Here is a 15473-nt window from a genome sequence, read left to right as displayed (position 1 = left end):
CAATCACAGTCTCCCAGGGATTCCATTCAAAATGTCAGTGCCCCCAAATCCTCTATTCAGTATTCACAGCTCCTATTGGCTGCCTCTGAGTTAATCTGACCAACCACTGTAGTCTTCTTTCACACGTGGAACGTGGGAACAGAGCAGGGCTTTTTTGAGCATACTGTTCAAGGTGAGTGCTTTTTTATTGATTTCTACATGGCATTTTACTAGTTTATATCCCTTTTGTGGTCTGTTTTTATTATTTAATACGACTTCGGGAAAATGACGTAAACTGGTTTGGTTGCATATTTTATTAATCATTTTTGCTGAAGCAAGAATGTTTTGGAGTAAAGTGAGACGACATCCAAATGATTGTAACGTAACATTTATAAAGGAATATAACGTTATGTTATTACCATTCATTTCGATTTCGTGTGTATACAAACATGCATGATAATTTCTTGTGTTTTTATGATTTAATATCGCAAGTGTTCATGCTAACCACGTAGCCAGCTAACTACTAACGTTACGTTACTTACTGCACGTGAAGCTCTGGTTCACCTGTAGTAAGATCCTCACCATAGCAACCCAGATTTCTGTCAGAATAATTAAAAGATAGTACATTTACGTTCATTCATTATATATCAATTATACACATATTTATAATGGCCAATAATGGATTCTTGGGCATACGGACAGTATGGATTTTTTCTAATAAATGTCATTGCCGTAGATGGGGGTCCTGTCAGCACTGACGCGCGGGCTCGTGAGAGGAGCTGACAGAATGGCGGAGTTCACGAGCAAACGAGGGCCCAGAACTTTCTACAAAAGCCGAGGCGCCAGACCCACTGGAGTCCTGACCTCCAGCAGAAAATTCATACCCATTCGGGCCATGATACCTGAGTTCGTGGTGCCCAACTTGGAGGGCTTTAACCTGAAACCCTATGTATCATACAAGACCCCACAAGGGACGGAGCAGCCCATTACTCCAGAGTCGCTCTTCAGTCAGGTGGTGGCACCACAGATCGAGAGAGACATTGAGGAGGGGGTTTTCAGTGAGGACAATCTTGAGAAATATGGATTGGAGAAAACACAGGAGGGAAAGTTGTTAAAATTGTACCCCAAGAACTTTGCTCGCTAAGTCTGCATTTCAGAAATTTGCAATGGACTGCTTTTGTTTTATGTTCGCAATTGTGATGTTTTGTTAACTCTGTCCACAAACTGAAGTCATTAAAGATTAAACTCATTCATACTCGGCCCTTACTTTACTTTAGAAATGTTATTTATTCCAGTTAAGTCAGTATTGTGGTAATAAAACTGACTTATGTAAAACTGCTTTTACGAAAGTCATAAATGTATACAGTACACTTTGATTTAAAGATGGGTTTATTTGTACAAATTGCATTTTGTTATAAATGGTCTCTCCTCGATGCGAAACTAAATACTGAAAGATGTTTTCTTGCTAAAATATATAATCACATAATGTCACTTTGTTTAAATATATGCAGTTTTGAGATATCTTTATTTCAAAGCAATACTGTAAATAGCAGCAGGACACTACTAAAGGTCCCCTTATGAATGTATAGTTTAAAATAAGTTTTAACAGAGCAGCATGTCATTCATAACAGAAGCAGGAAGGGTTTCAGGAACAGGGGTCAGGATCAGACTCTCCCCGTCTTTCCTCTGGGCTCCAGTCCCATCTCCAAACATGCAGCATGTGATCGTAGAAGGAGCAGGTAGCCAGCACACAGGACAGAGACTGGGAGTCTTTAGCAGAGAAAGGGAGGCTATCTGGAGCTGAACTTTTCTCTGGTAAAGAGAAGTGTTCTGGAATGTACCGTCCTGAGTCATCCTCCAGGGACGTGTCAAAGCTGGCAGTGGGAGATTCATACTGGATCCTGAGGTGACCTAGAGACTCTGAGAGCCCAGCGCTGGTTTGGGGTGGCTCATGAGGAGAAGGGGGAGCAGAGTTGCTGAGGGGGACTCGAGACCAGTCCGCTCCATATGCTAAAGAGTTATGTAGAATATAGGAAGACAGGACAGGACATGGTGCATCTTGTCCATCTGAAAAAACATAAGGAGGAAAAAACTGAATAATGCAAATCTACCATTTTCAAAGGGTCAATAAATTTGTGTACAGACAGGAAGAAGTTTAGTAGAAAGAATTCTCACCCATAGCTTGCTGGCAGTGGAGAATATGAAAATCATTATGCATACACGCAGCTAGCAACAGGTGCTCTTGACTGGGGTGCCACTTGAGTCTCCAAACACCCCCACCAACAGCAGTCTCACTCAAGGGCTGTTTCATATTCCTCCCATCCCAGAGCAACACGTTCTCATCATAGCTGAGAGGGACAAAAACATGCATTTGTACATGAAAGCACGCAGGATATTGGGTTTCTGACCACTTGTGCAGAAGCCACTTACCTTCCAGTGGCTACTATGTGCTCTCGATGGGGATTACTATGTATACTGCACACTCCCATAGTGTGTCTGTGTGACAGGAGGAGAGCAATATTTATTTACAATAACCCTAAAATAACATATTTGGGGTTTAAAAAATAAACTATGCATGCACAAATCTATGAAAAGTTATACATGAGGCCCCTGGTCAAAAGGTGAAAGAATAAAGGGTCAAATAAAAGTAGTTAAAGGGACAGTTCACCCAAAAATGAACATTCTATCATTTACTCACCCTGGAGTTGTTTGTTCCAATTCTGGTAAGTTTCATTGTTCTGATGAACACAGAGAAAGATATTTGGAAGAATGCTTGTAACCTAACAGTTCTTGGCCACCACTGACTACCATAGTAGGAAAAATCAGAGAAATGTATACAGACTTGGAAAAACTTGAGGGTGAGTAAACAAAGGAAAAAAGTAAATTTTGGGTGAACTGTTCCTTTAAGTTTAAAAGAAGATAAGCACATCTCACCTTTTGCTGGTAAAGGTAGGTGAAGAGGGACCCATTCTTAGATCCCAGCCCTTTAGTTTGCAGTCATCACCACCTTAAAAAAAGGCAAACAGCAATAATATTGTCGAATAAATGTTAGAAATAAAATATCTAATGTTAATAAAATACTGTATGCAGCTTTAACATATGTATAAAACTGTCTTATTTCTCTCACCTGAAAAAAGAACCTGAGTATCCCAGTAACTAAATGCTGAGATCCAAGCCTCATAGTCGTGAGCTTTCCACTGACACACAGCAGTTAAACTTGCTTCACCCAGAGACAGCACTGTTAGAGAACCAGTGGAGTCACTGGACACGACACGTACATCACTGCTACAAATATAGAACAGTAGCATTATAAGAAATTATACATTTTATACAGAGCAATGGCAAAACATCAGTTATGACAACACCTCACCTGTCGCCTCTCCCTGTAGACCAGTCTAATGATAAAGCCAGCCTGTCAGGACCCAACACTGTGCACGATTCACATTCCAGATCACAAGTGACCTGCTACTGGAGGCACAGTCCAGACAGACACAGCAGAAAATACTTAATATACCACAAACACAGCAATGAAAACATTCAAATACTGAGTTACACTAGAATTCAATGAATCACCTGAGGCTCTGTGAGTTTGTACAGCTGGATTTCTCCTCCAGCAGTGGCCATACCCAAGAGTGGTCTTTCTGATATAGGTACATGACACCTAAAGAAAAAAAAACATTACAGGTAACATAACATAACAACAATAAAAACTCATCTAATACAAAAATATATTTTTTTAGTAGTATTTGTGTAGTAATGTTTTTTGCATGATTACCAGTTGTATTACCATAGTTTTACTACAAATGTCATAGTTAATGGTTTGCTATGGTTGCTGCAGTAAGGCAATGATACATTTGTGGTTACTTTGGTTTTACTACAAACATCACAGGTTACTGTAGTAAAACCATGGCTCATTTTTATAACTAAGGAGGTGTGAATCAAACTTTAATGAGTAGAATTTACATAATAAATACAACAGTTATGTGATGATTCACTTACCACTTCAGATCCAGTATAGCAGGGGTGTCTATTCGTTGAGTCTCTGTGAGTGGAGGGCTGAACGATCGCTGTGTGTTATAATGGAACAGAAAAAGTCGACCTATTCTGTTCGGTGCAGCAGAACCTTCTGCAGTCTATGAACAAAACCCCTATTTAGCACTTGGCTACATAAACTAATTTATATTAATGGTTAACACCACCTAATAAAATGAAATCATCATCTTTGTAATACCTTCTCATCGCTTTTTTGAAGTTGGTAGGTCCCACACGCCAAAACATGAGACCATTCCGGTATGGGACACCACTCCACGGTATCGGCGCTTAACTCCGTATCAAACACTTGAAGAGTTCGTGTTCGAGAGTGCCACCCCATTTTACACGGCTCAGAAGCAGATGGGATAATCGGACTAACTACCCATGAGTGTTGTTATACTGTGCACGTGTACTCAGTTTGTGACACTTTCGTGCAGCACATTTGAAACTTCCATGGATAGATTTGAAACAAAAAAAATTACAAAATGAAGTCGATAATGTACAACTTAAAAACCGTAAATAAAATCACACCATCTGTGGTTAAAAGACATTTTCGTGTAGCTTCTCTTTTTGTGAGGTAAACAGGAAGCGAATAACCAAACAACTTCCGGATTGTTGAAGAGCGATTGGCTGCGCATTTAAATCGCACACTTCCGTTTTGGTGTCGTTTCTGATTCATAAGGAGAGCTTCTTTGTCATATATTTTTATGTAATAAATTGGCGAATTATCATGGAAAATAACACTTCCGAGTCGAAATCTGTCCTTTGCACATTGCTGGATAAAGACGATCAGTCTCAGTATGTGTTTTTTACGCAAAAGAAACCAGAAGGGGGCACAAACATAGGGTGAGTTGACAAAATATGTATTATGAAGATAGTACTTTGAGTATTATTTATCGATTATTTTGCGATGTCCCATTTCCTACAGATTTACCAATGGTGAAGGTGTGTGGAAAACACACTTTTCAGAAGAGAACCTGAAGCTTGTAGGAGTTTGTTCATTAGTCCTTTAAAATGAAAAGGCATCCCTGTCTTACAACAATAATAACGCTGCATTTCTTAACAGATGAAGACATTTTCACTAAAGTCCACAGAGGATTATTCTCTTAAACTCAAGTAAGGCTCTATAAAAGGCAGGCTGATGAATAAATAACTGTTCCGTCTCCTCTCTGAGATCAGTCCCTTGTGTATGTGAGCAGATGTGCATGTAAGACTGGCAGAGCATTCCTGAAACTGCAGCAGGACAGTGCAGTGCTGCATTTAGGACCTGAGCCCACAGACCCGAGTCTGACTCTGTCAAAACTCACCGACTCAGAGGGAAGAACAGAAGTCAAAGACCTGCTGTTTATAATGGCCGATAGCCTGACACAGCAAGACAACAGAGGTAAACAAAGCAATTGACCTCTTATAAAAAAGCCCTTACTCATTACATTTATGTTGTTTCAAAATGTTTAGGCATTTCTTCATTTAGTCCAACCAAGAGCCTTCAGAAAAGAGGCACTGGTATGTACTTTTAAGTCATACTGTCTTGTTGTCAAATGGAATCATTTTTGTACATGTATTTGGAATTAAATATCACATATTTGGGTTTTAGAATTTGAACTTAGAAATCAGCTAAAGGGTCCAAGTATAGCAGTCAGAAAACGTCTTCCTGGGGATTCTCTTATCAACCCAGGAACAAGGAGGTAAATATTTTAATTGACTATTCTATTGTCAATTAGTTTTCTACATAATAAATAGGGCTGTCACGATAAACCGACGACAAATATCACGTGATTTATGCACAGCTTTTGAGTGAAGTACGGGAAAATGCTGCTGCATCCGAAAGCCAGAGGGCGCTCTCGTGCGGAAACTCCAAATACGACTGCAGAAGAAGACCATAACGCGTTCTAGAATCTAGGACTGCGTCCGAAATCGCATACTGTGACAGTACGTACTGAATTTGAATAAGTACCTACCTATCGGCCGTCAAAACAGTGCGTTCTATAGAGTATGAGTGGGAGTAGTATGAATACATTTAGGACATACTGCGTCCGCCATGTTTTATGGTCATGTGACCCGTATGCTCTTCGACCTATGACGTATTAACAACCTACACGTGAGAGTTGATAAAAACATAATTTAGTCACGAGAAATTCATTTATTGGCACTTACATTAAAAACGGACGTCCTTAAAGTTTTCCGCTATATTTATTTGATTTACTTTTGAAATTTGACCGTTGCTCAGCTCCCGTGGCATCATGGGATAGATAAGTGTCCATCCGATCAACACTCACGAATCTCGGCGGAAGTAGTAGACCATCCGGGTATTTCTCGCCTACTTCGGTCATACGATTCATGACTCATACTCATTTTCGCCTACTATATAGTATGGAAATAGGCGATTTCGGACGCAGCTTAGGAAATGCCTATGGACATCTGTTTATCACTGTTACTCAAGCCTCATCGGGTATTTTTATGATAATAAAGTATATTTATAATGATCACGTTTGACGGGTGTTGCTTTTTCAAATGCACATTATAAGCGACTCAAACTCGCACTGCGTTTAGATCGAGCAGCATTTCCTACTGATCCCAGAGCCGTGCTTCACGGACAAGCTACGCATAAAAAAATATCGACACATTGCTTATCGCAGCCAGCTCGATTACAATAGGATTTAGTGGTATCGCGGTAAATTATCGTGCAGTTTACTGCCATTCTGTTTATTTCACAGGAAGAAAACTGCGACCGGCGTGGCCTTTGATGAAGACGATTAATAATCTTAAAAAAACCTTGACTTACAATTTTAGAAATCAATCATGAAGTCTCTTTTTAACTTACACAACACTATCTCCTAATGTCATAGTTTTTTATATAGATAGCAAATCACACCATGAACTCTGCCATCAAGCATCTATTTAAGGTTTTACTGGACGACATATATTTTTTAATTATACGTGTATAATTTTGTGTTACCATATGGTACTTTTAATAAAAATGTTTTAAAATAAGTGTTCCCTGAAAAAGCTGTGTCAAACGTGTGGAAAAAACAAGTCTCTAAATCAATTGAACCATTTATGGAATTATTCTCTTTTCTCCCTGGTAATATTAAAAACATCAGGTTACCCCAGTTAGCACAAGAGAATGGAGACAATACAAGTAATTGAAAACAAGCTTTAAAGGTCCAGTCAATCTTGTTACAAGGAAGTCCATCAAAACAAAGGTATTACTGAATGAAAAACGTTCATAAATATAGAATCATATTCACATGTACTGAATTTACATTCCAAAGCACTGTAAAGATCAAACAAATTACCCCACCCTGTTATCCAAACAAGATCAAGTCAATGCTATTTTTAATGATACAGAATCACACGATTGCTGGTGTCTTAAATCACTGCACATGTCTATTTCCAGTAAAGCAGCTTGTTCTCATCTTTAGTTAGGCTGTTGAGGTTTTCTGTTTAATAATCTGGTAGGTCAGTTTCCACATAGCCATAATCATGTTACATGTTCAAATGTTTCCCTTTGGTCATCATATGTCAAAACCGCACCGAGGGCATTTTTATGTCAATCCTCTTTGAGGAGTTAAAAATAGTAAGCATATGCCGCAATGTCAGAAAAATAAGACACCATTTAAGTACTAAGTGCTGACCACTGTGCAAGATTCAGAGACTATACACAGTTAGACTGTCACCAAGCAAAAGGACTTAACATTTCTATACATCAATGACATAAATGAACACAATCCTGGATTCAGAAGCATAATCATTCCAATTTAGCGATATAATCCACTGGTTTTAGGGCAAAATAAATTACATTACAGTGCAAAACTGAATGACAACTTAAACGTAAACCATCTGCCGTTCAATATTCATTTAACATATTGGGCTAAATATAATAATAAAGAGCAATGACCTGATTTCTGTCTATCTGTAATAACAGTGACTCGAAGTTCACCTTTGGCTTCACAGTGATAGCGTGACACTTATAATGGACACTTCTACTGACATCTGGTACAGTATATGCGGAGAGTTTCGGCTGACATCTGGTGATGTTCCGTTTCTAAGCATTAGCGATAACACGGATAAAACTTTTACCAAGACAGACACTGGCATTAAATACAGTGTTTAAACAAAATTAATTATTAAAACAAGTGAGAAACCCCTGGTTCAGGATACATATATCAGCACAAAACACTTTTATGCCGCGTACATTCAACAACAGATCATAAACATCCAGCTTCTCTATTTTAGGGCTGGTTCGGTCCAGTTAAGACGTTAGTTACAAGTCATTCGCTAAGAATGTCCAATGTAAGAACTTCCACGAAGGTGCACGGATACATTTGCATTCTTCAACAATTCAAAAGAACAAGACATCTTTTCGAAACATTTAAGCATAGTAAAATTTCTTCAACCCACAACACGACAGGCTTGTCTTTAATGCATGCTGTCAATGCAAGTACAAATAAACAAGTTAGGTCCAAGAAAAATATATGTATACAGTAGTTGCAATGGTTTCAACTCAAGGTTAGGATAAACAGTCTTAAAAAAAAAAAAAACTGCAAAGGTTGAACCCATGATGGTCATATTCCATGAGGGATGGTTATGTAGACGTCAACACTACGGTTAAAATTTCAACATGTGATCGGTCGGTTTAAAGATCGTACAACCATTTAGAAAAATTTAAAGCGATACCAAAATAAACGCGCAACAAATACATTCTCTTTCATTCCCATCCAGCAGGCTTGAATCTAAAGGACACGATTCCATAAACCATCATCTCCAAAATGCAGCTCGTGGACGAAGCTGTCTATCACGTTTAGTACCTCGGAGTCCCGCTCTCGCTGGCCTGATCCTGTTCAGGCACTGACTGTATCTCCGTTTAGAGTTCCCGGAGGAGCTGTTCTCTCGCTCTGGTGTTGATGTGCAAATGGAAATAAGTACAACCCACTCGCAGAGCCAGAGAGACGGATCCTCTCCAAAGAGAAAAAGCGCACAAATGTCTTTGACCAGACAGACACATGTCTGAACTTGAGGCTTGTTTTGATTTTTACATCTCTACCTGTGAGATTAACAGCTTAGCATAAAGTGTCTGTATTAAAGGATAACTGCACCTGTGAAAAGACAATAATACAATACTTATTACAAATATATTCTATTGTTATTTCCTTTAGTCTTTACAAACTTTACAAAGATTTATTTTCCATATGTGCCTTACCCTCTCCTCCTCAAAGCTGATCAGTCCTTCATCATCATCACTCTCCAGTTCCTCCGGCTCTTCGCTGACCAGTGCACTGAGTTCTGTGTTAGCCGGACGAGGCCTGAGGATGTTGAGCAGTCGCTGCAGTGGAGACTGACCACCACTAGAGGGAGAACTTACTTGAGGTTCTATGTTGTCACTTTGCTTTTTTGCAAAGTTGACAAAAACCTAAGCAAAAAACAAAAATGTTTTAATATGCTGTTTTTGTTTATTGTTTAGCATTTTTAAAATTAGGCATAACAGGCTATATGAACCTCTTTCAACACTTCAATTATTCGGTCTACTCGCGTTCAAGATACTTTCACTAGCCTTTCATTATTTCACAGTAATATACGAACTGAAAGAGCAATACACACATTGTCCAAGGTTGTCTGGCTGACTGAATAATCCTCGATGCTCAGCACCTCCACCACCTGCTCCATTTTGCTGAAGACCTGAGCCAGAGAGATGTTCTCGGACTTCAGCTGGTACTGAATCTTTGTGTGGTGCCGCTCCTTGGGTGAAATAAGCAGAAGTTTACAGTTTTTACTGCAAGCAAAGCTCAAAATATATGCATACGTTTCTAGTTTGCTCAGCGTTTCACAAAAAGATATTGAGTGAGCGATTCATACTATGCTACATATAAAAAAAAACAACAACATCATTAAAATAGATAGGCTACTTGAGTTTTGTAGACATTATAGTTGACACGGAAAAAGGAAATATCAACAATGTGCTCATGCAGGGTCAATTTCACTCCCCTCCTTTCTAATTTATGTTCCCTTTTCATATACTTGATAATAAGACTAAAGTAAATAAGTATATATAAATGAACTAAAATAACACATACCTTCAGTATAGCCTCTGGAAAATTTCTGTTGAAAAAACGGATCACTTCTTTGACACTGGCAGTGGTCTTGGTGCGAACCGTGATCATGTATCCATCCCCAAACCTGTCAGAGAAATAGGACTTCACTGTAGCTCAACTAGTAGGTCATAGGTCTGAATCCCAAGATAATTCACATACTCATAAAATGCTAAATCGCTTTGCCTGCCGAATGCATAAACACGCATAAACAGTCAATTTCAAAACCTGTTTTTGAGATGCTGGATGCTCCCCATACACTTGAACCTGCCGTTAACCATGATGCCCAGTCTAGTGCACAGAGCTTCACACTCCTCCATACTGGAAACAAACACATCAGCGGTTAGACATCACTGTGAGGTACCGACCGACAGGTCTGGACTATTAAAACATGTATTTTCAAACCTGTGTGACGTCAACACCACCGAGCGTCCTGTCTTGATGATGTCAAGAATCAGGTTCCATAAGAAACGGCGAGCCTTTGGGTCCATTCCTGTGGTGGGCTCATCCTGTTAAAACCAACAAGAGCACATTAAAGATGATGTCACCGTTTACAAAAATAAACAACGGCAAGATTTGAGAGAGATCTGACCAGAAAGATAAGCAAGGGGTATCCAATCAGAGCGATTGCTGTGGAGAGTTTGCGTTTGTTTCCTCCACTATATGTGCCGGCAGGTTTGTCGGCATACTTGGACAGCTCCAGTTTCTCCAGAGCCCACTGAACCACCTTCAGGAGAGAAGGAGAGAGAGAACGAGACATACAAATCAAATATCTTAACACCATATAGTAAAAACACCATTTATCATTGCTGACAGCAAGAACGCTTTAACAATGAACTTCAAACAGTGATTAAGGATAATTGATTGCTAAGTGCTCCTGCGCTGATTTCAAGAGAGCTTTTAGGAGCTCTTACCCACAGCCATACACTCCACGACCATTACCGTGTATCATTTGACTACACTGAATGTGTGTGCGTTAGCGAGCTCACCCGTTCCTCATCCTTCCAGGGGATTCCGCGGAGGCGAGTGTACAGCTCCAGATGCTCTCGAGCAGTCAGATCATCAAACAGGGCGTCGAACTGAGGGCAGTAACCGATGCTCTGCTGCACTCGCAAGAGCTCCCGCAGGATGCTGCAGGAGACAGGAAGCTCGCATATTACATTAGCATGTGACATGCAGTAGATATTTAACATATTTATGAATTCTATAATCAGACAAACAGTGGTCTGAACGTGGCACCTGTTTCCTTGAATAAAGGCCTCTCCACCCGTCGTGCTCTCATCTCCTGTCAGCATTTTGAAGGTGGTGGTCTTTCCTGCTCCGTTCACCCCCAGCAGCCCAAAGCATTCCCCAGGACGAACCCCCAGACACAGACGGTCCACCGCCTGGATCCGGCCCATCTTGCGAGACTTGTAGACCTGTAAGGACGCAGACACTGAGGACACTAGGTCTTCTGGGGATATACAGTAATGTTTAAAAATATGACAGACCTTGGTGAGGTTTTCAATCTTCAGCATGTCGTTGTCAGCATCTCCTCTCAGCACTCTGCGGCTCTCACAGGCCACGTCCACATCATCGTCCTCGACCGGCTGGCTGTTGACAGGCACTCTCCTTCAATGAGAAGAAATCAGTGACCTTGTGAATTATTTAAAGGGACAGTACACCCAAAACTGAAATTCTGTTATCATTACTCGCGCACACGTTTACTCGCGCACACTCACTGGGCTTTCCTGAGGAAGTTGTACTGGCACAGAATTGTGATAAGAAAGCCAACGAATCCCTCAATGGTCATTGCAACCAATCCCCGTGTCACAATGTCCCATTCAAATGGCGACTTCACTTTATCAAACTGGCCTGCAGGGAAAACACAACGTTAAGCTTCCAGAACAGCTGAGGGCAGTACACAACACAGCTCTGAGAGAAAGAACGCACCTATTTTGGCGTAATATTCGTTGATGTACTCATTATACGCCATCTCCATCAAACCATGACCCAGGTTATAGTTGGGGAAGATGAGAAAGCAGGACTTCAGGTAACTGTTAACCAACTTCAGATCCTGTCATGTAAAAAAACACAAGAAATCTGTAGTAATTGAATGATACTGAAATAAACAAACTACATATAAATTACGTTACATTTATATTGAATAATAGGTTATCTAACAGTTTTTCCCTCAAAAAATTAAGTACTAGGGCACCAATTTGCACGCCTGCTCATAATCGTGTCCCTCGTGATAAAAATGATATTGAAAAAAATTGTTTCTCTTCGATGTACCTTGTCTCGCTCAAAGAGCTGCAGCAGAAAAGTGGCCACTGTGGCTGTGATGCCAATGAAGAGATTGATGACTATGAGAAACACATAGGCTGTGCTGGGCACCTCAAACCAGAAAGAAGCTGGATACATGATGGGGGTTATAGACCAGCTACAGAGAGAGAGATCAAGACAATACGACAAAGAGAGTAAAACCAGAGCTAAAAAGAAGACTACCTGTAGATTTTATCGGCATTAAAAACGGTGGTCTTTCTTCTCATTTTTAGCAGTTCCATCACATTTCATGTGGTATTTCCAAGAAATAAAACTGATAGAGCTGTGTATTGATTCTCACTCCTCACTCCATCTGACAGACAGAGATTGGTGAGATTGCAGAGCTTACCCATAAAGGAGGAACAGAGAGAGCACTGCCGGGAAATTTGTAGGTGACGTGTATGCAGGAAGGTCGAACACAAACAGAATTAGGACACAGCATGTGGCTGGAACCAGGTAGTTAAGCTGGCAAAGAAAGGGCAGAGGAAACCAATTTAGCCCTCGGAAATGTGGTTGTTTGTGTTGGACATCAAGGCAAACATTTTGTCGGTTTCAAAATCTAATGAGCTGCCTAAAGAGCCATTTACTGTACGGCAAAGCCTGCATTAAAATTGCACCAAAATGTAAGTACTTAAATTACATTTCCTCTAAGAAACCTTGTTTTCGCAAAAAGCAGCATTGTATACAGTACATCTTAAAATAAGGTAATCCCAGAAGTGGAAGGCAAGAAGATGGCACACAAGAGAAATGTTGATCATGTATTAACTTTTATTCGCCCTTTTGGCTAGTATAAAACAGGGTAACTGTTAGACCTTACCATGTCCCATATGTAGTTTGCTAGCCAGTAGGTGACAGGGTCACAACCGCTGACAAACTGCAGGTGCTTGGCCTTGGTGGATTTTTCTGCTACAAGAAAGACCACGAAGCTGGCTGGCACAAAGGACATGGCTACGATGATAAAGATGGCAATAACCACATCAGTGCCCTGGAGCCTAGAAGAGAATAAAGACAGAGAGAACGATAAATCAGAAACAAGAAATGAGAGCCTGAGGGATGGAACAGGAAGTACAAACTAGAGTTAAACTTACAAATAGTCCAAAGAAAGACTGGCACTGGTCCTGTTCATGGGATGATTGGTCACCGTGATGCCTGTGAACGCACAAGCGTATTTGCACACAATGTAAAATACATTTGCAAACAAAGCAATCCAACGTTTTCCAGTTTTTGCAGCTTATTCAGTCAGTGAAGTCAGTGTCTCACCGTATGCAGAGGGGTTTCCTTTACTTTTGGGCAGATTGGCTCTGAGAATGGCATTGTTGAGGACATTCAGGTAAGTGGGCATGCTGTGATATCCTTTGTTATTGTACAGCACCTGCAGAGAAAGAGACAACATTAACCATATAACAGAATATAATAGCTATGTAAATCAGCTCTAAAATGGTAAGGATGGTCAGGTATACCTGTGAGGATCGCCTCACTGCTATTTTGCGCACCATAGGTGGAGTTTTTCTGCCAAAGGATGCTGGAACAGATTTCTGGATGTTTCCAACAGTGAAGCCTCCATATCTGAAGTTCGAGCATGAATCATAAAGTTGATTTTAAGTTGACTTAAAAGCATAAAGGAGATTTTAATAAAGTATTCAAAATATTTTTTAATGAATGGACGTTTGGAAAAAGTTTTTTAAAAATAAAACTTGTTAACATGAATATTCAATCGTTAGATTATTATTATTTTTTTAAATAATTTTTAACACCACTATATAGAGTAATACTATATAATATATAATACAATAACACTATGCCAGTTTGTACTGAACTAAATGAAAAAAACAAGAGATCAAGAGATTTTGGTGATGCATATTAGCAAAAAGGACCCCTTTCAGAACACTACCTGTGTAATCTGAGTCGATCAGAGGTGTAAAGGAGATATTCCGACACATTGCGACCAGTGATGTCCACCAGGATGTCTCCGGTTACTACCTTCATAAGAGGTGGACGGCCCCCGACTCCACTGGGACAGGAAAAGCCTGTGCCCTGCATGGAGCAGATGCATCGGACGGGCTCCCGGATGGTCAGCGGCAATGTGGGGGGTGAGGTTGCCATCTCTGTAGAAACACAACAGGGTGAAATGTACCTTACGCAGCTTCACGGAAAAAGACAGAATAATTTAAATTATGCAGCAAAAATGCACAGATTCGCTTTAGGCAAAAGTCAGCAAGTGCGCTTTCAAAGAATTAGTTCCAGTGACATCATCTCCAAGGGGTACATTTTATGCAAAACCTGAATCATCAGTTTGCATTACTTCTTTCTCACACTTTTTTCATGTCGACTTCCTTAAAGAGTACATTCCTCGAGATCATAAAAAATACATTTCATGAAGTGTTTAATTTTGCCGTGTTTGAATGTAAGCAATCTGCCAAGTTGTAAATCCGAAGGTGAACGAATAACAAAGTTATTAGCTTATAAAAAAGGTAATCGACTCTGAATCACGCGAACAAGCCATGACCTGTCCGAATCTTTAACCACAATGTACCTACGTCACTAGAAAAATCCCCGCCTACTGACTGCGAAAACTTAACTCTCTCCTCCCCAAACACTGTACTAGCTCGTTCGTGACGTGTGCATCATGTCTAAGAGAAGCTGTGTTCTATGTAGTGAAACTAAGTCAGTCTTATTTTCACTACCAAAGGAAGAACTTCTGAGGAAAAATGGTTACTATTTATTTTTCAAACGACACCAAAGGAGTATAAACCGAACGTTTTACTTTGCGCGCGTCATTTTACCGAAGATTGCTTCATCAATCTTGGCGCCTTTACTGCAGGATACATTAAACGTCTTTCCTTAAAAGATGTTGCAATACCAACTTTATTTGGACCTGTAAGCTCCACCGAATCACAACCTGTAAGTGTGACTCTTTATTTTTGTCTTTACTTAAAATTAAATTTGTGTGACGTTATCTCATGTCTGTGTTTAGCTAACGTTACCGTTATTTTTGGGGTTGTTACTGTTTGTTTACCTAACGTTAGCTATAAACTCGTTGCGCTAATGTAAGTGTTCAACCATATTAACTCG

The 15473-nt window shown here is 40.0% G+C and overlaps 4 protein-coding genes across 7 annotated transcripts in view; 2 read left to right on the top strand and 2 right to left on the bottom strand.

Annotated features, from left to right (window-relative positions):
• The first annotated feature begins 61 nt into the window (after positions 1-61).
• mrpl41 (mitochondrial ribosomal protein L41) lies at positions 62-1234 on the top strand. The gene is made up of 2 exons (XM_057320569.1): positions 62-172; positions 716-1234. Exon 2 carries the CDS (start codon positions 716-718, stop codon positions 1121-1123), a length of 408 nt encoding a protein of 135 aa, XP_057176552.1. The 5' UTR covers positions 62-172; the 3' UTR covers positions 1124-1234.
• A 115-nt stretch (positions 1235-1349) lies between these two features.
• On the bottom strand, positions 1350-4583 carry dph7 (diphthamide biosynthesis 7). Of its 2 annotated transcripts, none has more exons than XM_057320517.1 (9): positions 4211-4583; positions 3979-4112; positions 3553-3640; positions 3350-3444; positions 3107-3264; positions 2914-2986; positions 2410-2475; positions 2155-2327; positions 1350-2046 (listed from the first exon to the last, which is right to left on the bottom strand). In XM_057320517.1, the coding sequence occupies exons 1-9, from the start codon at positions 4349-4351 to the stop codon at positions 1625-1627; spliced, it is 1350 nt and encodes a 449-aa protein (XP_057176500.1). In that variant the 5' UTR covers positions 4352-4583; the 3' UTR covers positions 1350-1624. The 2 variants fall into 2 exon arrangements, with proteins under 2 accessions (XP_057176500.1, XP_057176509.1); XM_057320526.1 differs by having other exon boundaries at positions 3107-3261.
• Positions 4584-4622: 39 nt separating this feature from the next.
• paxx (PAXX non-homologous end joining factor) lies at positions 4623-8863 on the top strand. Of its 3 annotated transcripts, none has more exons than XM_057320540.1 (7): positions 4623-4857; positions 4940-4997; positions 5078-5127; positions 5211-5395; positions 5467-5514; positions 5606-5696; positions 8734-8863. In XM_057320540.1, the coding sequence occupies exons 1-7, from the start codon at positions 4742-4744 to the stop codon at positions 8861-8863; spliced, it is 678 nt and encodes a 225-aa protein (XP_057176523.1). In that variant the 5' UTR covers positions 4623-4741. The 3 variants fall into 3 exon arrangements, with proteins under 3 accessions (XP_057176523.1, XP_057176533.1, XP_057176541.1); XM_057320550.1 differs by lacking the exon at positions 8734-8863 and adding an exon at positions 6726-8570; XM_057320558.1 differs by lacking the exon at positions 8734-8863 and adding an exon at positions 5799-6719.
• abca2 (ATP-binding cassette, sub-family A (ABC1), member 2) overlaps positions 8694-15473 on the bottom strand; it is a 68129-nt gene continuing 61349 nt past the window's right edge. Inside the window, exons 31-49 of the mRNA XM_057320495.1 lie at positions 14293-14506; positions 13862-13967; positions 13662-13773; positions 13490-13550; positions 13219-13393; positions 12751-12866; positions 12372-12519; positions 12030-12153; positions 11819-11951; positions 11588-11708; positions 11337-11515; positions 11087-11228; positions 10690-10824; positions 10503-10606; positions 10326-10418; positions 10083-10185; positions 9610-9747; positions 9212-9421; positions 8694-9107 (exon numbers count right to left, since the gene is read on the bottom strand). Of these exons, the coding sequence (XP_057176478.1) occupies positions 9072-9107; positions 9212-9421; positions 9610-9747; positions 10083-10185; positions 10326-10418; positions 10503-10606; positions 10690-10824; positions 11087-11228; positions 11337-11515; positions 11588-11708; positions 11819-11951; positions 12030-12153; positions 12372-12519; positions 12751-12866; positions 13219-13393; positions 13490-13550; positions 13662-13773; positions 13862-13967; positions 14293-14506 (2450 nt within the window). The 3' untranslated portion in view covers positions 8694-9071. The remainder of the gene's footprint in view (positions 9108-9211; positions 9422-9609; positions 9748-10082; positions 10186-10325; positions 10419-10502; positions 10607-10689; positions 10825-11086; positions 11229-11336; positions 11516-11587; positions 11709-11818; positions 11952-12029; positions 12154-12371; positions 12520-12750; positions 12867-13218; positions 13394-13489; positions 13551-13661; positions 13774-13861; positions 13968-14292; positions 14507-15473) is intronic.

This window comes from Triplophysa rosa, linkage group LG2, assembly GCF_024868665.1.
Source record: "Triplophysa rosa linkage group LG2, Trosa_1v2, whole genome shotgun sequence".
NCBI classification, from domain to species: Eukaryota; Metazoa; Chordata; class Actinopteri; order Cypriniformes; family Nemacheilidae; genus Triplophysa; species Triplophysa rosa.
This window is presented reverse-complemented; position numbering and strand designations above follow the sequence as displayed.